The sequence below is a fragment of the Coregonus clupeaformis genome, chromosome 15 (assembly GCF_020615455.1).
Source record: "Coregonus clupeaformis isolate EN_2021a chromosome 15, ASM2061545v1, whole genome shotgun sequence".
NCBI lineage: Eukaryota > Metazoa > Chordata > Actinopteri > Salmoniformes > Salmonidae > Coregonus > Coregonus clupeaformis.
The window spans coordinates 26,831,965-26,855,793 of record NC_059206.1 but is presented as its reverse complement, the minus strand read 5'-3'; the positions used below and the strand labels follow the sequence as shown (position 1 = coordinate 26,855,793).

The window sequence follows — 23,829 nt, the reverse complement described above, 5'->3', positions numbered from 1 at the left end:
TTAGATAGCATTTTTAATCACATTTTCCACTCTGAGGGTGGTTGTAACAATGTTGGTAGCCACTAGGTGGCGCAAATACCCTGTTACATTTATTGTCATTGTACACTGCTCTCTACAGCGCTAATGTTGTGTCTCTCTGTTTCAATAATAATACGAAAATATTAATGAATTAAAGCTAGAATACTTAATTGAAACAATAACAAAGCCGTAAGCCCACATCAGTTTTGGTAAAAAGCTGAGAGATGGGAGAAATGTAACCACTCTCAAATTCATAGACAGATGTATGGATGCAAGGACTGACCATCTATGATATCAAAATTATAGTTTTAACAATTTTTTGAGGCTATACCGTGTTTGTTTACATTTTCATCATTTACACACATTGGAGTAAAACAAGCTTATATTTTGGGTTCTGATATTTTGGGACATCCTCCAGAAGTTGTCATAATTACTGTGTAAGTCTATGGAATGGGGTGAGAACCATAAGACTTCAAGGTTTTGTATTGAAGTCAATGTACCCAAAGGAGGATGGAAACTAGCTGTCCTCCGGCTACACCATAGTGCTACCCCAGAAAGTGCTGTTGAGGCTACTGTAGACCTTCATTGCAAAACAGTGTGTTTTAATCAATTATTTAGTGACCTGAATATATTTAGTATAGTTTTATCTAAAAAGGAAACTTTTTAAATGTTTCACTATTTTTATTTTTATGAAATTCACTGAGGAGGATGGTCCTCCCCTTCCTCCTCTGTTTGGAACTCTCTTTCTACTCATCTATTACCTAATTTACCGCCTGGTGATGTCACCAGGCAGGCCAAAACTCCATCCCCACCAAAACAGGCTGAAATTTCAGGCGTTTATTTCAAACAGCTCTTACACTAAAAGGGCATTCTCATTATTTTCACAATTTCACAGTATTATTCCAACCATATAGTGTGGGAATATATATAAAACACAGGAAATTTACGTTTTTGACTGCACTGGGCCTTTAAATAATCTGTGGCAGTCAGCATATAGTGTAAAATGCATATCATAACATTGTAATTCCCAATTTTCACACCAAAACAGTCTTAATTCCTCATCACCAGACAACAAACCATCTGTGGCTCCATCTCCTCGCTACTTCTCCTCTCGTGCCTTTTCTGAATGCACGCGCCTCAGCAGCTGTCATTCTTGTTTGAAAAGCTGGTGCCCGCGCCACACACACTCAGTTTGAAGATTATGTTGTGGTTTCTTTCCATTTTGTAGAAGACAGACAGAGGAGGTGAACAAACCTTGAATTTACGCACAAGGAGGTAATAAGGACACATCCGGAGGGCGCTCACAAAGAGACCACCTCAAAGAAAGAAAACAATTATACCTGCCTCAGTGGTTTCGATATACCTCGTCTGAATCGTGGATTATTACGAGGAAATCGCCTTGGAACCATGAGCTGGGGGTCAGAGCTATGGGTAAGGAGCATCTCTTAATTTATTAGCCACTATCAGTGGCTATCAATAGTGAGAAACAGCCCGACGACTCAACAGTGCTTGCAAACCAAGCCCGAATGTTTATTAGCTACATCGTAATAACTGCAAAACAAGCTACGCCGTCCTTTTTTCCAGTCGTCAATCAGTTCATCCCAATGAAGGCTAATTCCAATTGAAGGCTATCATGTTCCCTGCCTGACTGACATGTAGGCCATTGATGTGTAGCTAGCTAGCTTGTCCAGACCGATGTGCATTTGTGGCTATTGTAGCCTACATCATGATAACGATACTCACTGAGCTATTTTACGCATTCAATTCAATACAATTCAACATAACATAACACTAACATGCTTTTATAAAACACACTCCCACTTGATGTTTTTCACTATAGAGTCCAGGCAGTGCTTGTAGGTCAGCTAGTCCACTACCATTCCAGACCACATTTGTCTCCCTTGTGATCGAGAAAGCTGATTGCATTATATTACTGACACTTTTATTTAATGTCAGTTAATGCTTGTTGGTGTGGTACCTGGGTCATCTGAAAACACTCAAATGCCTGTACGAAAATAAAACAACAACAGCAACAGAGCAGTCAGCATTGTAGCTGAAAATGAGGGATTCAATCAGTGTTTATGACGTTTTGTTTAGGCTAGCTGTAGACAGTATACACATTACATGTCATTTGTCCAAATGGATTTGTCTTGGAACCACACCATAGAACAAGGAGAGTTGGAGAGTCTTAACAGGAGAGTCTGAGTTGACAGTTGAACAGGATATAGGGCTGTGGCTTCTCAGAAGCTACTTTTTCAGAAGCTACTGTTACACACACCACGCTGTGCTGTCATTGTCAACCATGTTGCAATCAGCCAAATGACAGCTGATTTTCACAATGCAGCCAGTCAGTTCTCCTCCCATGTCTCACACATACAACCAAGACAGCATCATAATCTAAACAGATTGTGCCACAGATTGACATGAACACGCTTGATTTAGAAAAACCTATGGAAAGCAGCTGTTTTAACATATTTTTATATAATTTTGTATATCTTAATTGTGTTTTTATATAAATAATACATTTTTCTTTAATCAATAATATATATATTTATATAAAACATTCTATCATAATGACCTTTATGGGGGCAGGATTAAATTTTACATGCTCCTACATACAGTCACTATTGAAAGTCTACACACCCTTGCACAATCTTCACATTTTGCTGCATTAAAATTAAATCTAAAAAGGGATTAAATTAGATTTTTCACATATAGATCTACACAATTTACTCCTCCTTTTCAGTGAAATTTTTTTCTCTCCAAATTAATAAAAAAATAAGAAATGAAAATGTATTGATTGCTGCATGTCTTCACACCCCAGAGTTATTAATACTTGGTGGAAGCAGCTTCGACAGCCATTACAGCTATGAATCATTTTGAATAAGCTTCTACTAACCTTGCACTACTCTTAGGGCAATGTAATAATTGTTTTTGTCAAAATGACTCAAGCTCAGTAAATTTGATTGGGAATCATTGATGGACAACAATATTCAATGCTTGTCACTGATTTTCAAGCAGATTTAGGTCAGGACAAATTATGATTTGTGTACTTGTTTCGGTGAAAAATACAACTCTATCGCAGGTTTAGATTTTCAGAAGACTATGGCAGGTTTTCTTCTAACTTTTTACCTGTCCTTTGCGCCTTTCATATTGATTTAGCTCCTAACATACTCCCCAGACCCTGCTGGTAACAAGCATACCCATAACATGATGCTGCCATCCCAATACTCATCTTATTCTAAATGATTCACACCTGTAATGGCTGCCAATTGTGCTTCCACTAAGTATTAAATATGGCAGGGCCGGCAGAAAACGTGTGGCGAGGCGGCATTTGCCCCAGCACTTTTCAATCAGGTGTGGCAGTGCCACACGACTTTTGATTTAGTTTAATAAATATATTGACCACACGACTTTTGATTTAGTAAAAAAAAATATATTGCGTATATATACGCAAAGGGTTAAAAAAGTGGGGCAAAGTGCGTAATTGTTTTACCGATTTGTCAACTCGCGCACAATTTCCCTGTTCTTCACATCGGAGTGCTGCTGCATGCTCTGTGCGTGTCTTGACCAATCAGATTAACGGAAATTGCAGGCCGGCACAACCATAGAGAATGATAGTGTATCCCTATATACTTCCCAGTATTGTGTCTGTGAGCTCACAGGCTCACATTGAGGCAATCTTCATTTTGAAGTAGTCAATTTTCTTGTTCATGGTTGGATGATTCCTCCTGATGACCCGGTTGGACATGACTCCAACAGGGTCATCAGGAGGGATCAGCTAATTAAGTTGATGTTGAGTACCTGAAGCATGCGCACAAGATAGAAATACATGCATGAGACGCATGCATACTTGCCGAGCTCATGCACGTGTTTACATGGTTCTGCTTATGCTTCAGGTGATAGAAATCTAACGCACTACCAGCGCTTTGAAAAGTTGATGTAATTCTACTTTCCTGTGGATATATTGTCTCACATTCCTACCGCCAAAAAGACCAACCCCATGGACAACTGGTAAAGTATGTTAAAATATAATTTTATTCAGAATTCTGGCTTGTAGAGGTCGTGAGAGGAAACTTTCTTGATTCAAACGCACATTTCTGCCCGACGTATAATTCAATGCAATTTAACGTCAGGTTTCCAGGCAAGGGGTGGAGCTGTATATCACTGACAATTCCACAGTTATGATGCCAGATTTCATCCACCCATTCATGTGCCCTGGTACCAACATTTGAGGAGAAATGTACGCTGGTTAGTTGAGCTACAACAGACATCCAGCGTTGAAGAAAGGCTCTGACTTCATTCAGCTTGTCTGCTTTTGGTGTCCAAAAGCGGGCACCTTACTTCTTAGCAAACTACATTTTAAGAGGGGCTTCAGATGTGTAGAAGGATGATTCCCAGAAGACCACACACACATACACACAAACACACACATCATGCACCATATGTCGTAAACTCCGGCATGAGAATAAGGAAAATTACAGGACTGCCACAGCTATTTTTACAGAGCCCTAATATAAGTAGTCACAGCCTCTGGACTTCCTCATTTGCCTTTTGTTTCAGATTTTGTTGTTGTTGTGCTGTCAAATGATAGCTTGACGACTCAAACAGAATTCTTCCGCTGCTCTGTCGTTTGCTACATACTTCAGTCTGAGACTGCCATCGTTGAAGTTGTTTGTGGTGACGTCAAAATGAGGGGTGTTGTACAAAACAAAGTACTCAGCGATTGGATCATCTCTAACCAATCAGACTATCAAAGCCAATGATGAATTTTCAAAACTTCGCTTTACCCACGTGTTCTGACTCGGGCCCAACCAGGGGCGGACTGGGACAAGAAATCGTCTCAGGCATTTCTTACACACCGGACATCTTTTTATTTGAGGCCCCCATTGTTAGTCATTATAATTTGGCGCAAAAAAACCAAGTTGGACAGGCCCACAAGGCAAAAAATGACCGAAATGCCAGATGGCCATTCCGCCCCTGTGCCCAACCCATCCGTTTCTGGGACCAATTAGAATGGTTAGAATCTGTTTGCGATCTAGAAATTGTCGGGGAGGTACTCATATCCAGATTCATTGCAGAGAATAAACTAACTGCCGTGGGCGTGGCGTAGCGTTTGGGTAGCCAGGCAAGTAAAATTAGCCACTGGTTACAAATTGACTGCTGAAGGTACCATGTGGGGTCCATTAGGCCTAGATCCTGCTTGCCTGTTGTGTACTTCACATCTGAAACGTGCTTCAATCTCAGCAATGGGAACAGGGAAGTGGGAAATTGTGTATGGTTGTGCAGAGTTCCTTGCCTTCTACCACTGAAGTCAGTTTTAGCAGACGGAGAAAACAGCGAGGTCTGGAGATGGTTAATGAATGGGGGGGAGCGAGAGAGAGAGAGAGGGAGACAGAGGAAAAGAGAGGGAGCAAGAGGGGGTTCAGGCTAAGGGTGCGAATGGACTGGGGAGAGAAGGTCAGCTCTCCTGAATTCTTCTCCAATCATTTCCCTGGTCCAAAGTTCATGGAGAAAATGTTAGTGCTTCAGAGGCCTAGTATTTATGTCATGACGTCAGCCCTATTTCTCTTACTAGCCTAGTGCCTGAACAAGATCCACTGCTCTGCTGCCCAGGCAATGGTGATAGAGCATTGCCCCAGGATGTTCCAAACGCTTTCATGTGTGCTTTCTGACCTGCTTTCTCTCTGAAAAGCATGTGTTAATGTTGCAAATAATGGTGTATTACAACCAGATGCTCAGTGCTCTGAAGGATTGAATGACAACCAGACACTAGTTTTAGTTTAGATTCCAGTTACGACCAAACAGAACTCTACAGGTGTGAGCTGGGGATGTAGGCTAGTAGTGGTTAAGCTGGTAGTGTGTTTAGTGTCTCTGGCTGTCATGTTAAACTCAAGTTAGGATGGGATATGCACTGTCCTCTCTCCTTTGTCCTGTGGTGACATCTCTGTTCTGTCATTTGTAGAACAAGTGCATCTTAACTTATTGTTGTAGGCCTAGTAGAACCAACATGACACGAGCAGACTACCTTGAGTGGCAAATAAAAGTTTCCAGTGTTGAGCCATTTATTGGTGTGTTATTACACTGATTGCTGTTAAATGGCATGCTATGTGACAGTCAGGGAAGGAGTGGTGGGGCGCCACATGGGTATTATCAAGCTCAGCTCTTGGTGTTTTCAGGCTGAGCACAGAGAGGAAGGAAGTGATATTTCAGGAAGTGTGGTAACCGTCACAGTCAAGCTGTGTTTCTCAACCACTCGAGAAGAACATCACTGGAGATAGTTATAGGCCTTCTATTGATGTGACGCTCTCAGCTTTTTCTTTGGGTCTTGAGAAGAAAAGGTGGGGAAATACCAAAATAGTCTAAGCCTAATTGCATTCTAGGTTAAATAATGTGGTAAGCATCATTAGAGAGAGAATGTTCCATTTTGGTAGTAACGGTACATTGCTGTTTTGGTCAGTCACTCTTTTCTGTTTCATTTTGAATCAGTCTTAGTTGGAATCAGTTTCTTTAGCTCGCCAATGCTTTCCGAATGGTTGTGAGAGTGACTTTTGAGACAGAACTAGCTGTAGCTCTACACAGGATGTGGTCATTCGAGTCGTCAAATGGACACCTTTGTGTGTGTGAGTCACTATGATGAGTAATACCAGTAATAGACTACCAATGGGTTAAAATAACAGATTTAAAGTTATTGCATTCCACCATAGTGATTATAGTCTACCTCCATGTAATGATACTGGGGAGGAATGTTGTCATGTCTAAATTAAAAGGAATAGGTTCATGACTAGTGTGAGCTCATCGCCTCATCCCTTCAGTTAGTGATGTCATCCATAGGCGACTCCTACACTGCACTTCCAGTCACTGAGCTAAAGGGAGTGTCAGTTAGTCATTTTACTGGAAAATCTATTTAGTTCTCGCTCTCTCTCTTGCATGAGGTTGACTTAAGAGAGAATCAGATTTCTATTGACCTGCAAACTTGCATTTTCCACTCGACACAGAGAGGAGAGAGTATTGAACAGTCTAGACCGAACACGGAGAGATGACCCGGTAAATCTAACCCACATTCTGTTGTTGGGTCTTAGTAGGTAATAGGCCATATTACTCTTACCTGTTAACTTAGTATGTTTTGTTCTGTTGTGAATATTTTTTTTTTGGAGCTGGTACTAAATGTAGGCCCAATTGTGCCATATTTATTGTGTAGGCAACATATGTTTACATTGCCAAAGCAAGTGAAATAGATAATAAACAAAAGTGAAATAAACAATAAAAATGTTTTATAGTGAACATTACACTCACAAAAGTTCCAAAAGAATAAAGACATTTCAAATGTCATATTATGTGCAAATAGTTAAAGTACAAAAAGGGGAAATAAAAAGCATACATTTGGGTTGTATTTACAATGTTCTTCATTGGTTGCCCTTTTCTTGTGGCAACAGGTCACAAATCTTGCTGCTGTGATGGCAAACTGTGTCATTTCACCCAATAGATATGGGAGTTTATCAAAATTGGGTTTGTTTTCGAATTCTTTGTGGGTCTGTGTAATCTGAGGGAAATATGTGTCTCTCTAATATGGTCATACATTTGGCAGGAGGTTAGGAAGTGCAGCTCAGTTTCCACCTCATTTTGTGGGCAGTGTGCACATAGCCTGTCTTCTCTTGAGAACCAGGTCTGCCTACGGCGGCCTTTCTCAATAGCAAGGCTATGCTCACTGAGTCTGTACATAGTCAAAGCTTTCCTTAAGTTTGGGTCAGTCACAGTGGTCAGGTATTCTGCCACTGTGTACTCTCTGTTTAGGGCCAAATAGCATTCTAGTTTGCTCTGTTTTTTTGTTGATTCTTTCCCATGTGTCAAGTAATTATCTTTTTGTTTTCTCATGATTTGGTTGGGCCTAATTGTGTTGCTGTCCTGGTGGTCTGTTTGTGTTTGTGAACAGAGCCCCAGGACCAGCTTCCTTAGGGGACTCTTCTCCAGGTTTATCTCTCTGTAGGTGATTGCTTTGTTATGGAAGGTTTGGGAATCACTTCCTTTTAGGTGGTTGTAGAATTTAATGGCTCTTTTCTGGATTTTGATAATTAGCGGGTATCGGCCTAATTCTGCTCTGCATGTATTATTTGGGGTTATACATTGTACACAGATGATATTTTTGCAGAATTCTGCATGCGGAGTCTCAATTTAGTGTTTGTCCCATTTTGTGAACTCTTGATTGATGAGCGGACCCCAAACCTCACAACCATAAAGGGCAATGGGTTCTATAACTGATTCAAGTATTTTTAGGCAGATCCTAATTGGTATGTCGAATGTTTTGTTCCTTTTGATGGCATAGAAGGCCCTTCTTGCCTTGTCTCTCAGTTCGTTCATAGCTTTGTGGAAGTTACAGTTGAAGTCGGAAGCTTACATACACCTTAGCCAAATACATTTAAACTCAGTTTTTCACAATTCCTGACATTTAATCCTAGTAAAAATTCCCTGTCTTAGGTCAGTTAGGATCACCACTATTTTAAGCGGTAGAATAATTGTAGAGAGAATGATTGATTTATTTCAGCTTTTATTTCTTTCATCACATTCCCAGTGGGTCAGAAGTTTACATACTTTTTCAGTTCTGCTCACAAATGTTCTATAGGATTGAGGTCAGGGCTTTGTGATGGCCACTCCAATACCTTGACTTTGTTGTCCTTAAGCCATTTTGCCACAACTTTGGAAGTATGCTTGGGGTCATTATCCATTTGGAAGACCCATTTGCGACCAAGCTTTAACTTCCTGACTGATGTCTTGAGATGTTGCTTCAATATATCCACATAATATTCCTTCCTCATGATGCCATCTATTTTGTGAAGTGCACCAGTCCCTCCTGCAGCAAAGCACCCCCACAGCATGATGCTGCCACCCTCGTGCTTCACGGTTGGGATGGTGTTCTTCGGCTTGCAAGCATCCCCCCTTTTCCTCCAAACATAACGATGGTCATTATGGCCAAACAGTTCTATTTTTGTTTCATCAGACCAGAGGACATTTCTCCAAAAAGTAAGATTTTTGTCCCCATGTGCAGTTGCATACCGTAGTCTGGCTTTTTTATGGCGGTTTTGGAGCAGTGTCTTCTTCCTTGCTGAGCGGCCTTTCAGGTTATGTCGATATAGGACTCGTTTTACTGTGGATATAGATACTTTTGTACCTGTTTCCTCCAGCATCTTCACAAGGTCCTTTGCTGTTGTTCTGGGATTGATTGGCACTTTTCGCACCAAAGTACGTTCATCTCTAGGAGACAGAACGCGTCTCCTTCCTGAGCGGTATGACGGCTGCGTGGTCCCATGGTGTTTATACTTGCGTACTATTGTTTGTACAGATGAACGTGGTACCTTCAGGCGTTTGGAAATTGCTCCAATGGATGAACCAAACTTGTGGAGGTCTACAATTTCTTTTCTGAGGTCTTGGCTGATTTCTTTTGATTTTCCCATGATGTCAAGCAAAGAGGCACTGAGTTTGAAGGTAAGCCTTGAAATACATCCACAGGTACACCTCCAATTGACTCAAATGATGTCAATTAGCCTATCAGAAGCTTCTAAAGCCATGACATCATTTCCTGGAATTTTCCAAGCTGTTTAAAGGCACAGTCAATTTAGTGTATGTAAACTTCTGACCCACTGGAATTGTGATACAGTGAATTATAAGTGAAGTAATCTGTCTGTAAACAATTGTTGGAAAAATTACTTGTCATGCACATAGTAGATGTCCTAACCGACTTGCCAAAACGATAGTTTGTTAACAAGAAATTTGTGGAGTGGTTGAAAAATGAGTTTTAATGACTCCAACCTAAGTGTATGTAAATTTCTGACTTCAACTGTACCTTTGGCGCTGATGTTTAGGCCTAGGTATGTATAGTTTTTTGTGTGCTCTAGGGCAACGCTGTCTAGATGGAATTTGTATTTGTGGTCCTGGCAACTGGACCTTTTTTGGAACACCATTATTTTTGTCTTACTGAGATTTACTGTCAGGGCCCAGGTCTGTTAGAATCTGTGGAGAAGATCTTTCTCGCTCTCTCGCTTTCTGTCTTCTCTTAGGATCTAACACGCATACATTTAGAAATGAGGTGAAAGTTGGAACTGTCGCACTTGGCCATAAAAGTCAGGGGTTAAGGATCACGGGTCATGCTGTTGTTGGTAGTTCAAAACATTTTCATTATCCACATGACATGTATGTATAAGGACAGGGATAATAATATCTTTATACATTTTTGTTCTGAAAAAAGGGTTCCAAAAGTGTTTTTCTGCTGTCCCCATATGAGAACCCTTTTGGGTTCCGTGTAGAACCCTCTGTGGAAAGGGTTCTACATGGAACCCAAAAGGGTTCTTCAAAGGGTTTTCCTATGGGGACAGCCGAAGAACCCTTTTAGGTTCTAGATAGCACCTTTTTTTCTAACAGTGTAGCTGTTGTTGCTGAATACCTGGTGGGTCTTAAAAGATTTACTAAAGACGACACATCTCTAAACTATTTCATCTGGAAACGTGACTCTGGGATGGAATTACATGGGGCACCAGCCAGGGTTAGCCTATCTTGTGGTCGGCAAGCCCCTGGAAAATGTAATTAAAGGAAGAAAGACAATGGAATAAGGAGAGAAATTGCCCAAATCAAGTGCAAATACACTGAGTGCACAAAACATGATGATTCCTTGTTGATGTCACCTGTTTAATCCACTTCAATCAGTGTAGATGAAGGGGAGGAGACAGATTATAGAAGGATTTTTAAGCCTTGAGACAATTGTGACATGGATTGTGTATGTGTGCCATTCAAACGGTGAGACAAAATATTTAAGTGCCTTTTGAACGTGTTATGGTAGTAGGTGCTAGGCGCACCGGTTTGAGTGTGTCAAGAACTGCAATGCTGCTGAGTTTTTCACGATCAACAGTTTCCCTTGTGTATCAAGAATGGTCCACCACCCAAAGGACATGCCGCCAACGGCAGGCCAGTGGTCGAAAACGGTTTGTTAATGAAAGAGGACAAAGGAGGCTGGCACGAATTGTGCAGAGCAACAGACAGGCTACAGTTAGTCAACTGACAGCACAGTACAATATTGGTGCCCAAAGACCCCAAAAATAATGCACAATTCGTCGTACATTGACACGAGTGGGGTATGGCAGCCGACGACTTACAAAGTTCAATTTCTTTCAGCAAAAAACAAAAAACTGCGGTTGCAGAGGCTAAGGAACGAAAACACTGGACACCGGAGAATTGGAAAAACATTGCCTGGTCTGATGAATCCCGGTTCCTGCTGTTTCACGCTGATGGAAGGACTAGGGTATGGAGAAAACCACATGAGTACATGCATCTATCATGCCGCGTGTCAACATTGCAGGCTGCTGGTGATGGTGTGGGGTGTATTTTCATGGCACACATTGGGCCCATTGATAAAAGTGGAGCAACATTTGAATGCCACAGGATATCTGAACATTACATTTGACATTTTAGTCATTTAGCAGACGCTCTTATCCAGAGCGACTTACAGTTAGTGAGTGCATACATTTTTCATACTGGCCCCCTGTGGGAATCAAACCCACAACCCTGGCGTTGCAAGCGCCATGCTTTACCAACTGAGTTACAGGTGCATCCCTTCATGGCAGCAGTGTATCCATCTGCAAATTGATTTTTTCAGCAGGATAATACCCCATGCCACAAGGCTAGGAATGGTCCCACCAACATGACCAGTCAATTCAGCTCACTCCAGTGGCCTGCCCAGTCACCAGATCTCAATCCAATTGAGCATCTGTGGGATGAGATGGAAGTAGAGATCCACTACCAGCCAACTTGACACAACTGTGGGAAGCATTGGAGTCAACATCGGCCAGCATCCCTGTGCAACGCTTTCGACACCTTGTAGAGTCCATGCCCTGATGAATTGAGGCTGTTCTGCAGGCAAAGGGGGGTGCAACTCAAAATTAGGAAGGAGTTCCTAATGTTTTGTATATACACTCAGTGTATATAATGTTGTAACATGGTGTTCCATGTCAGTCAGAGGGAGCCCTAGTCATTTAGATTCCCATAATCTTAATAAGCTCTTTCTTAATTCAGTTACACACTAAAGGGATCATAGCAAGTAGTCCATACATATACTACACTGTAATACTCAAGCCTATACTGTTCAATCCCAGCTCTGAAAGGGGAAATAGGACAGTAACCTTTAGTGGTTACTACTTTTCAACATACCGTTTTTCACTTCTCTTAGGAGTTTGGTCAAGGTTTGTATGAGAAGGAGACAGACAAACACATACAGACATAGGTATTCACACTTATACTCACACATTCCCATACACAGACTGAGGGAGCTCTCTCTGACGGGCCTGCCGATGGAGTCGGGGAGGGCAACACTGCTCAAAGAGCTGCAACTGAAGGTACGTTTTGGCTGAACCACATCATTGATCAAACACGACAGACGTCTATTCCATTTTGATTCAACATAATTTCATTGTAATGACGTGGAAACAACTAGGCTTGGATGATATACCGTTTACAATATCGCCTTGCGGGGATGCATGCTACGCCACTGTTTATAACTAGAAGTTAAGTATAACTCTAAGAAATCTAGGATGTGTCAAATAAGTTATATCCAGCTCAGGGCTCCAGCTATGCATTTGGTTTGCTAACTTGCTAGCTAAGTGGCTAGATGTCAAGATCAAGCTTCTTAGTCACAGCAGAGACATTCAATCCCCTCCTGGATCAAGATCCCCGTTGCCTAAATTATTTTGTGCTGCCAAAAAAATAGCGCCCCTTGTGTGCACATTCGGTAATACCTTATACCCCGACCCGTAGCACTCACGTCTGTAGCCATGAAGTGCTTTGAAAGGCTGGTCATGGCGCACATCAACACCATTATCCAAGAAACCCTAGACCCACTCCAATTTGCATACCGCCCCAACAGATCCACAGATGATGCAATCTCTATTGCACTCCACACTGCCCTTTCCCACCTGGACAAGAGGAACACCTATGTGAGAATGCTATTCATTGACTACAGCTCAGCGTTCAACACCATAGTGCCTTCAAAGCTCATCACTAAGCTAAGGACCCTGGGACTAAACACCTCCTTCTGCAACTGGATCCTGGACATCCTGACTGGCCGTTCCCAGGTGGTAAGTGTAGGCAACAACACATCTGCCAAGCTGCGTGCTCAGTCCCCTCCTGTACTCCCTGTTCACCCATGACTGCATGGCCAGGCACGACTCCAACACCATCATTAAGTTTGGAACAGGTTGAGAGCTTCAAGTTCCTTGGTGTCCACATCACCAACAAACTTTCATGGTCCAAACACACCAAGACAGTTGTGAAGAGGGCATGACAAAGCCTATTCCCCCTCAGGAGACTGAAAAGATTTGGCATGGGTCCTCAGATCCTCAAAAAGTTATACAGCTGTACCATCGAGAGCATCCTGACTGGTTGCATCACTGCCTGGTATGGCAACTGTTCAGCCTCCGACTGCAAGGCACTACAGAGTGTAGTGCGTACGGCCCAGTACATCACTGGGGCCAAGCTTCCTGCCATCCAGGACCTCTATACCAGGCGGTGTCAGAGGAAGGCCCTAAAAATTATCAAAGACTCCAGCCACCCTAGTCATAGACTGTTCTCTCTGCTACCGCACGGCAAGCGGTACCGGAGCGCCAAGTCTAGGTCCACTTCTTAACAGCTTCTACCCCCAAGCCATAAGACTCCTGAACAGCTAATCATGGCTACCCGGACTATTTGCATTGCTTGTAAGTAAGCATTTCACTGTAATGTCTACACCTGTTGTATTCAGCGCATGTGGCAAATAAAATGTGATTTGATTTGGTATGGTACAGAAATGGTATGACTGTATGAAACCCAACCCTAGAAAAAACGTTGATTCAACCAGTGTGTGCCAAGTGGGTTGCATGTCTGTTGGCCCATCACCCTTTAATGAAATAGACAAGGGGAAAGTGCTTTGTCGGGGCCTCGGGGGGGCCCTTTTAAAGTAATTCAAGTTGCTTTTCTGTCACACTGTTTTAGTGTAGCGGAGTGGAGGGTTCCTGCAGCCACAGGGCAGGGCTGGAGTCCCAGACTTCAATCTAAACCTCATGAACCTCACTTTTTGTTTGAACGGCGCTCATGCATCGATAGTTGTAATAGATAGAGACAGTGCCGAGCTGTTGTCGGGTAAGTTAGTCTGTGCTGTACTGAGCTGTGAACAGGCCGAAGGTTTTAGAGTTTTCACTCTGGTTTCCTGTGTTCCTTTTCCTCTGCCGTTCCGCTCCACACCCCTGGGCTGGCCCTGGAGTCCCCCAGCGTCCCACCTCCTGTCCCCTGCTGTTCACTTTACATTCAGGGTACATGGACTGGGACCATGGCCGGGGATAGTCTAAAATTATTAAGTCTACGACCCCTTCCTCTGTTGTCACTGGGGGGTCTCCATTCTCCCCTTCCTCCTCTTCACTACTCCTTCACCCACCTGCCGAGTGGCAGTGTTATTAATGTTTCCTCCTTCCTCTCTGACTCCCTCTCTGACCCCCCAGGAGGCCTGCATAGTGCTGAATAGGTTCACCTCTGATCTGAGTGTTCCACATTACTCCAAGGAGGAAATTAGGAGAGAAAGAGAGGAGCGTTGAAGGAGAGAGGGAGAACCACATTTCTCCAAAGGAGAGGAGAACATGGGACAAGGAGAAAGAGAGGAGCGTTGAGGGAAAGAAGGAGAGAGGGAGAGGAAAAAAAGAGGCCTGCGATTGAGGGGAAATAAAAAGTGTGAGAAAGACGGAGAGTAGTGTAGAGATGTAGAGATATATGCAGATTTAGCTGTTCTTCCCAGGCAAAGAGTAGAAGTAGCCTAATGATTTGCATGAGATTATGTGTCCTTTTCATATGACTTCTGGCTTTCTGTCATTGGGTGGTTTCACTGGAGGCGCCTCCTGTTTCTCACTTTCCTATATAGGGAACTGCTCTCCTGAAACCGGTAGCCACCTCAACGACGACAGGTTATAAAAGTGAAACTTCTCAGCCATGTTTCTAAGACAAATAGCAGAACCTTGACTCTAAGATTCAGTAGGGTTCTGTTTCAGGTCTACCGCCTACACTGAGCTTGTGAAGACAGGTGTCAGAGTGTCTGGTCTTCACCTGCTGAGATGGCGAGGGTATACTGTTGTGGAGGAGCCATACTGTTTTTGTGTGGCCCTGTCCGGGCGCCGATGACGTGGATGTCGATTAAGGTAGCCCCCCGCACCTCTCTGATTCAGAGGGAAGACAATGCGGAAGACAAATTTCAGTTGAATGCATTTGTACAACTGACTAGGTATCTCCCTTCGTCGGAGCGACTCACTCAGGTCTGTCTCCACAATTTGATTTGATTTGACAATTAGCTGTAGGGCCTGTAATCGTCTCCATGGAGACGTCTTTCTCTTTGTCTATATCTGTCTGTTTTTGTGTCTCTATCTCTGCAGCCCTGTCATCAACACCATGAGAGAACATGAGTGCTGCTGTCTAACAGCCAATCAGTGTCACCTGAACCTGGTCCCTACCCTAATCACTAATGTGCTGTCTGCTGTGGTAGTGAGCTATCATAGAGCTACTCACAGAGTGAGTCACTCTGACGAAGGGAGATACCTAGTATGGTTGAAGATGTGTGTTGGCAGGCCTACTTGTTTATTACTAGCAGGCGTATCTCTTAAGTCAAGTGGGTGTTTCTTTCCTTAAGGGTCTTCTACAGTCAGTGCTCTCTGAGACTGTTTGAAGCTACAGGCTTGTGTTGAGGAACTAACCAATAGTTCATTAAACTGAAACATTCACAGCAGATTTCCCTTGAACTAATCAGTGATGTACACCTACACACAATGAGCCTTGATCAGAAGAAAACAGGGAGAAGTCAGAAGAAGTGAGAGTGCTACTAGTGTTTCTCTGAAGCAGAAGTTGCTCCTGGGCCCACATCATGCTGATTGTCTCTCTCTCTCTCGCACCACATGTGTTGCTTAGCAACTTCAAAAAGGAACTGAATAAATATTTATCTGATTTGAGATTGAATGATTGTGAAAACACACAAACAATGCAAGCTGTTGACTTACAGGTAGAACATTTTCGATGTACAGATGTTTATGGGAGAGTAAGAATTTAAAATGTTTCTTGCAAGCTGTGTGTGTTTGTGTGTGTCATATCAGAACAGGATTTCCTTCAATGTTTCAACTAATCTCTGTCAGACCACATAATGTAAATAACTGTTTATTCTTTCTCTCTCTCTCTCTCTCTCTCTCTCTCTCTCTCTCTCTCTCTCTCTCTCTCTCTCTCTCTCTCTCTCTCTCTCTCTCAATTCAATGCTTTATTGGCATGGGAAACGTATGTTAACATTGCCAAAGCAAGTGAAGTAGATAGTAAACAAAAGTGAAATAAACAATAAATATTAACAGTAAACATTACTCACTCTCTCTCTCTCTCTCTCTCTCTCTCAATTCAATTCAATTTGCTTTATTGGCATGACGTAACAATGTACATCTTGCCAAAGCTTACTTTGGATATTTACACTATTAACATAATTGAAAGAATAATAATCAATATTGTCCCCCTTGTCAAACAGTAACAACAATAACCAAGTGTGAAAATAACCATTGAACAATAACAATATAGAGGACATGTGCAGGTTGGTTGGTCTGTCAGACACTGTCCCTCATCTTATGGCAGGCAGAAATGTAGTGCGCTGCCAACCCACAGCTCTCTGCGTCCTCCCCCAATAGGACGGGTAGGCTATTCTCATCAGAGAGGTCTTTGAAACCTTGAAAAACTGTTTCAAATTTGGGGAAATGACACTCTCTAATTGTTTTATATTTTTTACATTTTGTCAGGAAATGCAGCACTGTCTCAGGTTCTGCTGTGGTGCAGTGGTTGCACAGCCTTTCCTCTACAGGGAGCCAGGTTTTCCTGTGTCTACCCTTCACAATGGCAAGGCTGTGCTCATTGAGCCTGTACTTTGTCAAGGTTTTTCTAAGATTTTGATCAGTAACCATGGTCAAATAGTTAGCCACGGTGTACTGTCGATTTAGGGCCAGGTAGCACTGCATTTTACTTTGTGCTTGTGTTTCCCAATAAGCAATGTCGTTTTATTTTGACTGTGTTGTAATTTGGTTTATTCTGATTGATTGATTGATTGGATGTTCTGGTCCTGAGGCTTCAGTGTGTTAGTAGAACAGGTTTGTGACCTCATCCCCAGGACCAGCTGGATGAGAGGACTCTTTTCTTTGCTCAGCTCTTGGCATTGCAGGGCTTGGTAATGATATGAGAGGGGGTCACTGTATTTGAGATGTTTCCAAAACTTCATTGCTATTTTTTGAGTTTTTATTATTAGTGGATATTGGCCTAATTCTGCCCTGCATGCATTGTTTGTAGTTTTCCTCTGGACATGTAGGAGAATCTTACAGAACTCTGCATGCAGGGTTTCAATGGGGTGTTTGTCCCATTTGGTGAAATCTTGTTTTGCAAGTGGACCCCACACCTCGCTGCCATAAATTGGTTCAATGACACATTCAATTAGTTTTAGCCAAATTTAATAGGTATTTCAATTTGAATTTGTTTTTTAATGGCGTAGAATGCCCTGCGTGCTTTCTCTCTCAGTTCATTCACTGCATCATTAAGGTGTCCAGTTGAGCTTATTTTTAAACCTAAGTGATTGTAGTGTGTGCAGTACTCTATATATTTTGTACCAATTGAGAACTTTGGTCTAATTCCCTGAGATGCGGATCTTCTCTGGAAAATCATTATTTTAGTCATTTTGGGGTTTACTGCAGGGCCCAGGTCTGGCAGTACTGCTCTAGCAGGTCCATGCTTTGCTGTAGGCCATGTGCTGTGGGTGACAGCAGGCATAGGTCATCTGCGAAGAGCAGGCATTTAACCTCTGAGTTGTGGAGACTAACATCAGGGGCTGGGGATTTTTCTAGAATAGTGGCCAATTCGTTGATGTAAATATTGAAGAGTGCAGGGCTCAGATTGCAACCCTGGCGAAGGCCCTGCTCCTGTTTAAAGAATTCTGTTATTTTCTTGCCAATTTTGATGCTGTACGTATTACCAGTACACATTGATTTAATTATGTACAGTTGAAGTCAGAAGTTTACATACACCTTAGCCAAATACATTTAAAGTCAGTTTTTCACAATTCCTGACATTTAATCCTAGTAAAAATTCCCTGTTTTAGGTCAGTTAGGATCACCACTTTATTTTAAGAATGTGAAATATCAGAATAATAGCAGAGAAAATTATTTAGTTCAGCTTTTATTTCTTTCATCACATTCCCAGTGGGTCAGAAGTTTACATACACTCAATTAGTATTTGGTAGCATTGCCTTTAAATTGTTTAACTTGGGTCAAACATTTCGGGTAGCCTTCCACAAGCTTCCCACAATAAGTTGGGTGAATTTTGGCCCATTCCTCCTGACAGAGCTGTTGTAACTGAGTCAGGTTTGTAGGCCTCCTTGCTCGCACACGCTTTTTCAGTTCTGCCCACAAATGTTCTATAGGATTGAGGTCAGGGCTTTGTGATGGCCACTCCAATACCTTGACTTTGTTGTCCTTAAGCCATTTTGCCACAACTTTGGAAGTATGCTTGGGGTCATTGTCCATTTGGAAGACCCATTTGCGAACAAGCTTTAACTTCCTGACTGATGTCTTGAGATGTTGCTTCAATATATCCACATAATTTTCCTTCCTCATAATGCCATCTATTTTGTCAAGTGCACCAGTCCCTTCTGCAGCAAAGCACCCCCACAGCATGATGCTGCCACCCCCGTGCTTCACGGTTGGGATGGTGTTCTTCGGCTTGCAAGCAACCCCCTTTTTCCTCCAAACATAACGATGGTCATTATGGCCAAACGGTTATATTTTTGTTTAATCAGACCAGAGGACATTTCTCCAAAAAGTAAGATCTTTGTCCCCATGTGCAGTTGCAGACCGTAGTGTGGCTTTTTTATGGCGGTTTTGGAGCAGTGTGTTCTTCCTTGCTGAGCGGCCTTTCAGGTTATGTCGATATAGGACTTGTTTTACTGTGGATATAGATACTTTTGTAACGGTTTCATCCAGCATCTTCTGCTGTTGTTCTGGGATTGATTTGCACTTTTCGCACCAAAGTACGTTCATACTCCTGAGTGGCGCAGTGGTCTAAGGCACTGCATCGCAGTGCTAACTGTGCCACTAGAGATCCTGGTTCGAATCCAGGCTCTGTCGCAGCCGGCCGCGACCGGGAGACTCATGGGCGGCGCACAATTGGCCCAGCGTTGTCCAGGGTAGGGGAGGGAATGGCCGGCAGGGATGTAGCTCAGTTGATAGAGCATGGCGTTTGCAACGCCAGGGTTGTGGGTTCGATTCCCACGGGGGGCCAGTATAAAAAAAATATGTATTCACTAACTGTAAGTCGCTCTGGATAAGAGCGTCTGCTAAATGACTTAAATGTAAATGTAAATCTCTAGGAGACAGAATGCGTCTCCTTCCTGAGCGGTATGACGGCTGCGTGGTCCCATGGTGTTTATACTTGCGTACTATTGTTTGTACAGATGAACGTGGTACCTTCAGGCGTTTGGAAATTGCTCCCAAGGATGAACCAGACTTGTGGAGGTCTACAATCTTTGGCTGATTTCTTTTGATTTTCCCATGATGTCAAGCAAAGAGGCACTGAATTTGAAGGTAGGCCTTGAAATACATCCACAGGTACACATCCAATTGACTCAAATTATGTCAATTAGCTTATCAGAAGCTTCTAAAGCCATGACATCATTTTCTGGAATTTTCCAAGCTGTTAAAAGGCACAGTCAACTTAGTGTATGTAAACTTCTGACCCACCGGAATTGTGATACAGTGAAATAATCTGTCTGTAAACAATTGTTGGAAAAATTACTTGTCTCATGCACAAAGTAGATGTTCTAACCGACTTGCCAAAAGTATAGTTTGTTAACAAGAAATGTGTGGAGTGGTTGAAAAACGACTTTTAATGACTCCAACCTAAGTGTATGTAAACTTCCGACTTCAACTGTAATATGTTTTACCCCCTACACCACTTTCAATAACTTTGTAGAACAGTCATGTATGCCAAATAGAATCAAAAGCTTTTTGGAAGTCGATAAAGCAAGTGTAGATTTTGGTATTATTTTGGTGGACATGTTTATCTATCAGGGTGTGTAGGGTGTAAATATGATCGGTCGTGCGATGTTTTGGAATAAATCCAATTTGGCTTTTACTCAAGACATTGTGCTTATTAAGGAAGTTTAGAACTCTTACATTTATAATACTACAGAAAACCTTCCCCAGGTTACTTGTCACGATCGTCAGGGAGAGACCAAGGCGCAGCGTTGAATGCGTACATATTTATTAATAGAATGATCACACGATCAAAACAACGGACGATAACGTGATGTCTACGGTTTATCACAAACCAAATAAGAACAAGAAACCACAAACACAAAGTGAAAGACAGACAGTTAAATATGGCTCCCAATCAGAGACAACCAGCTGACACTCGTTGCCTCTGATTGAGAGTCACTCAGGCCAACATAGAAATACAAACATAGAATTACACACCCTGGCTCAACATAACAGTGTCCCCAGAGCCAGGGCGTGACAGTACCCCCCCCTAAAGGCGCGGACTCCGACCGCGCCAACTAAATACCACAGGGGAGGGACCGGGTGGGCACTCCGCCTTGGCGGCGGATCCGGCTCCGGGCCTGATCCCCACTCCCTCTCCAACCCCCAAAGTACCCCTGGTCCGGTCTGGCCCCGCTGGCCGGAGCTGGACTGCACACTGATGGAGCGGATTGCTCTAGCTCCGGCGTAACGCATCTGACCGGTGCGGACCAGGCACCAGTGGAACAGGCACGGGCCGTGCCGGACCGGCAACGCACACCACTGGCTTGGTGTGGGGAACAGGCACGGGCCGTGCTGGACTGGCAGCGCACACCACTGGCTTGGTGTGGGGAGCAGGAGCCGGGCCGGACAGGGCTGACGATCGCACCACAGACTTGGTGCGGGGAGCAGGAATGGGCCGGACTGGGCTGGCGATGCGCACCACAGACTTGGTGCGGAGAGCAGGAGCGGGCCGGACTGGGCTGGCGACGCGCACCACAGACTTGGTGCGGAGAGCAGGAACGGGCCGGACAGGGCTGACGAAACGCACCACAGACTTGGTGCGGGGAGCAGGAATGGGCCGGACTGGGCTGGCGACGCGCACCACAGATTTGGTGCGGAGAGCAGGAACGGGCCGGACAGGGCTGACGAAACGCACCACTGACTTGGTGCGGGGAGCAGGAATGGGCCGGGCCGAGCTGGCGATGCGCACCGTAGACTTGGTGCGAGTGGCAGGAACAGGCCGGACCGTACTGGGAACACACACCACTGGCCCTACGTGGGGATCAGGAACAGACCGGACTGGCAACACACGCCAGTACCTCTCGCCGTGCCTCTACATCTTCCACCCCCTCTTCGACCAGTGGCCCCCGTAACCTGGCGGCCTCCTCTGCCAATCCGCTGGGCCGCTCTGCCGCGGTCTCCTGCTGGCCCGTCGTCCACGGCGTTAGCCCCCCCCTAAAATTTTTCTGGGCTTCACTCCTACCCGTGGCCAAGGTCTCCATGTCCCTCGCCAGCCGTTCGCCCTTCTGCCACAATGTCAAGCCCCTCTCCTCCTCATCCGGCTTGACCCAGTCGAGGAGGCGAAGGAGATCTGTTAGAGATCTCCCTGGCGATGGCTCCTGGACACGCTGCTTGGTCACATCTTGGTTGGTTTCTTCTGTCACGATCGTCAGGGAGAGACCAAGGCGCAGCGTTGAATGCGTACATATTTATTAATAGAATGATCACACGATCAAAACAACGGACGATAACGTGATGTCTACGGTTTAACACAAACCAAATAAGAACAAGAAACCACAAACACAAAGTGAAAGACAGACAGTTAAATATGGCTCCCAATCAGAGACAACCAGCTGACACTCGTTGCCTCTGATTGAGAGTCACTCAGGCCAACATAGAAATACAAACATAGAATTACACACCCTGGCTCAACATAACAGTGTCCCCAGAGCCAGGGCGTGACATTACTGTTCACACAATTGCCTCTGTAATTGTTAGGGTCAAATTTGTCTCCGTTCTTAAAGATTGGGGTTATGAGTCCTTGATTCCAGATGTCAGGGAAATAACCTACACTCAGGATCAAATGAAACAGTTTTAATATAGCCAATTGACATTTTGCACTAGTGAATTTGAGCATCTCATTTAGGATGCCATGTGGTCCGCATGCTTTTTTCAATTTGAGGGCCTGAAGTTTCTTATAGAGCTCCTGGTCAGTAATTGGGGAGTCCAATGGATTTTGATTGTCCTTTATAGCTTTTTCTAATCCATTCAACTTCTCATGAATTTGGCATTGTTCTGTGTTTGTGTCAATTTGAACGGTGTTGTAGAGTGTTTTAAAATGGGTTGTCCATATGTCACCATTTTGTATCGCTAATTCCTCTTGTTTAGATTTTTTTGGGGGGGTTTCCAATTTTGCCAGAAGTTATTTGTGTTTATGGACTCCTCAATTAGTGTCAGCATCTCTCTCTCTCTCTCTCTCTCTCTCTCTCTCTCTCTCTCTCTCTCTCTCTATCAATTTAATTTAATTTAATTTAAGGGCTCTATTGGCATGGGAAACATATGTTAACATTGTCAAAGCAAGTGAAGTAGATAGTAAACAAAAGTGAAATAAACTATAAATATTAACAGTAAACATTACACTCAGAAGTTCCAAAATAATAAATACATTTCAAATGTCATATTATGTATATATACAGTATTTTAACAATGTGCAAATAGTTAAAGTACAAATGGGAAAATAAATAAACATAAATATGGGTTGTATTTACAATGGTGTTTGTTCTTCACTGGTTGCCCTTTTCTTGTGGCAACAGGTCACACATCTTGCTGCTGTGATGGCACACTGTGGTTTTTCACCCAGTAGATAAGGGAGTTTATCAAAATTGGGTTTGTTTAAATTTTTTTTGTGGATCTCTGTAATCTGAATGAAATCTCTGTCTCTCTAATATGGTCATACATTTGGCCGGAGGTTAGGAAGTGCAGCTCAGTTTCCACCTCATTTTGTGGGCAGTGTGCACATAGCCTGTCTTCTCTTGAGAGCCAGGTCTGCCTACGGCGGCCTTTCTCAATAGCAAGGCTATGCTCACTGAGTCTGTACATGCTGTAGTCAAAACTTTCCTTAAGTTTGGGTCAGTCACAGTGGTCAGGTATTCTGCCACTGTGTACTCTGTGTTTAGGGCCAAATAGCATTCTATTTTGCTCTGTTTTTTTGTTAATTCTTTCCAATGTGTCAAGTAATTCTCTTTTTGTTTTCTCATGATTTGGTTGGGTATAATTGTTGTTGTTGTCCTCTGTGGGGTCTCTCTGTAGGTGATGGCTTTGTTATAGAAGGTTTGGGGATCGCTTCCTTTTAAGTGGTTATAGAATTTAACGGCTCTTTTCTAGATTTGATAATTAGCGGGTATCTGCCTAATTCTGCTCTGCATGCATTATTTGGTGTTTTTCGTTGAACACTGAGGATATTTTTGCAGAATTCTGCATGCAGAGTCTCAATTTGGTGTTTGTCCCATTTTGTGAATTATTGGTTGGTGAGCGGACCCCAGACCTCACAACCATAAAGGGCAATGGGTTCTATAACTGATTCAAGTATTTTTAGCCAGATCCTAATTGGTATGTCGAATTTTATATTCCTTTTGATGGCATAGAAGGCCCTTCTTGCCTTGTCGCTCAGATCGTTCACAGCTTTATGGAAGTTACTTGTGTCGCTGATGTTTAGGCCGAGGTATGTATAGTTTTT

At 43.2% G+C, this 23,829-nt stretch overlaps 1 protein-coding gene across 1 annotated transcript in view; it reads left to right on the top strand.

Moving 5' to 3' along the window:
• Positions 1 to 1,109: 1,109 nt before the first annotated feature.
• LOC121582711 (formin-binding protein 1) overlaps positions 1,110 to 23,829 on the top strand; it is a 117,589-nt gene continuing 94,869 nt past the window's right edge. The window contains exon 1 of the mRNA XM_041898735.2: positions 1,110 to 1,449. Within this exon, the coding sequence (XP_041754669.2) occupies positions 1,426 to 1,449 (24 nt within the window). The 5' untranslated portion in view covers positions 1,110 to 1,425. The remainder of the gene's footprint in view (positions 1,450 to 23,829) is intronic.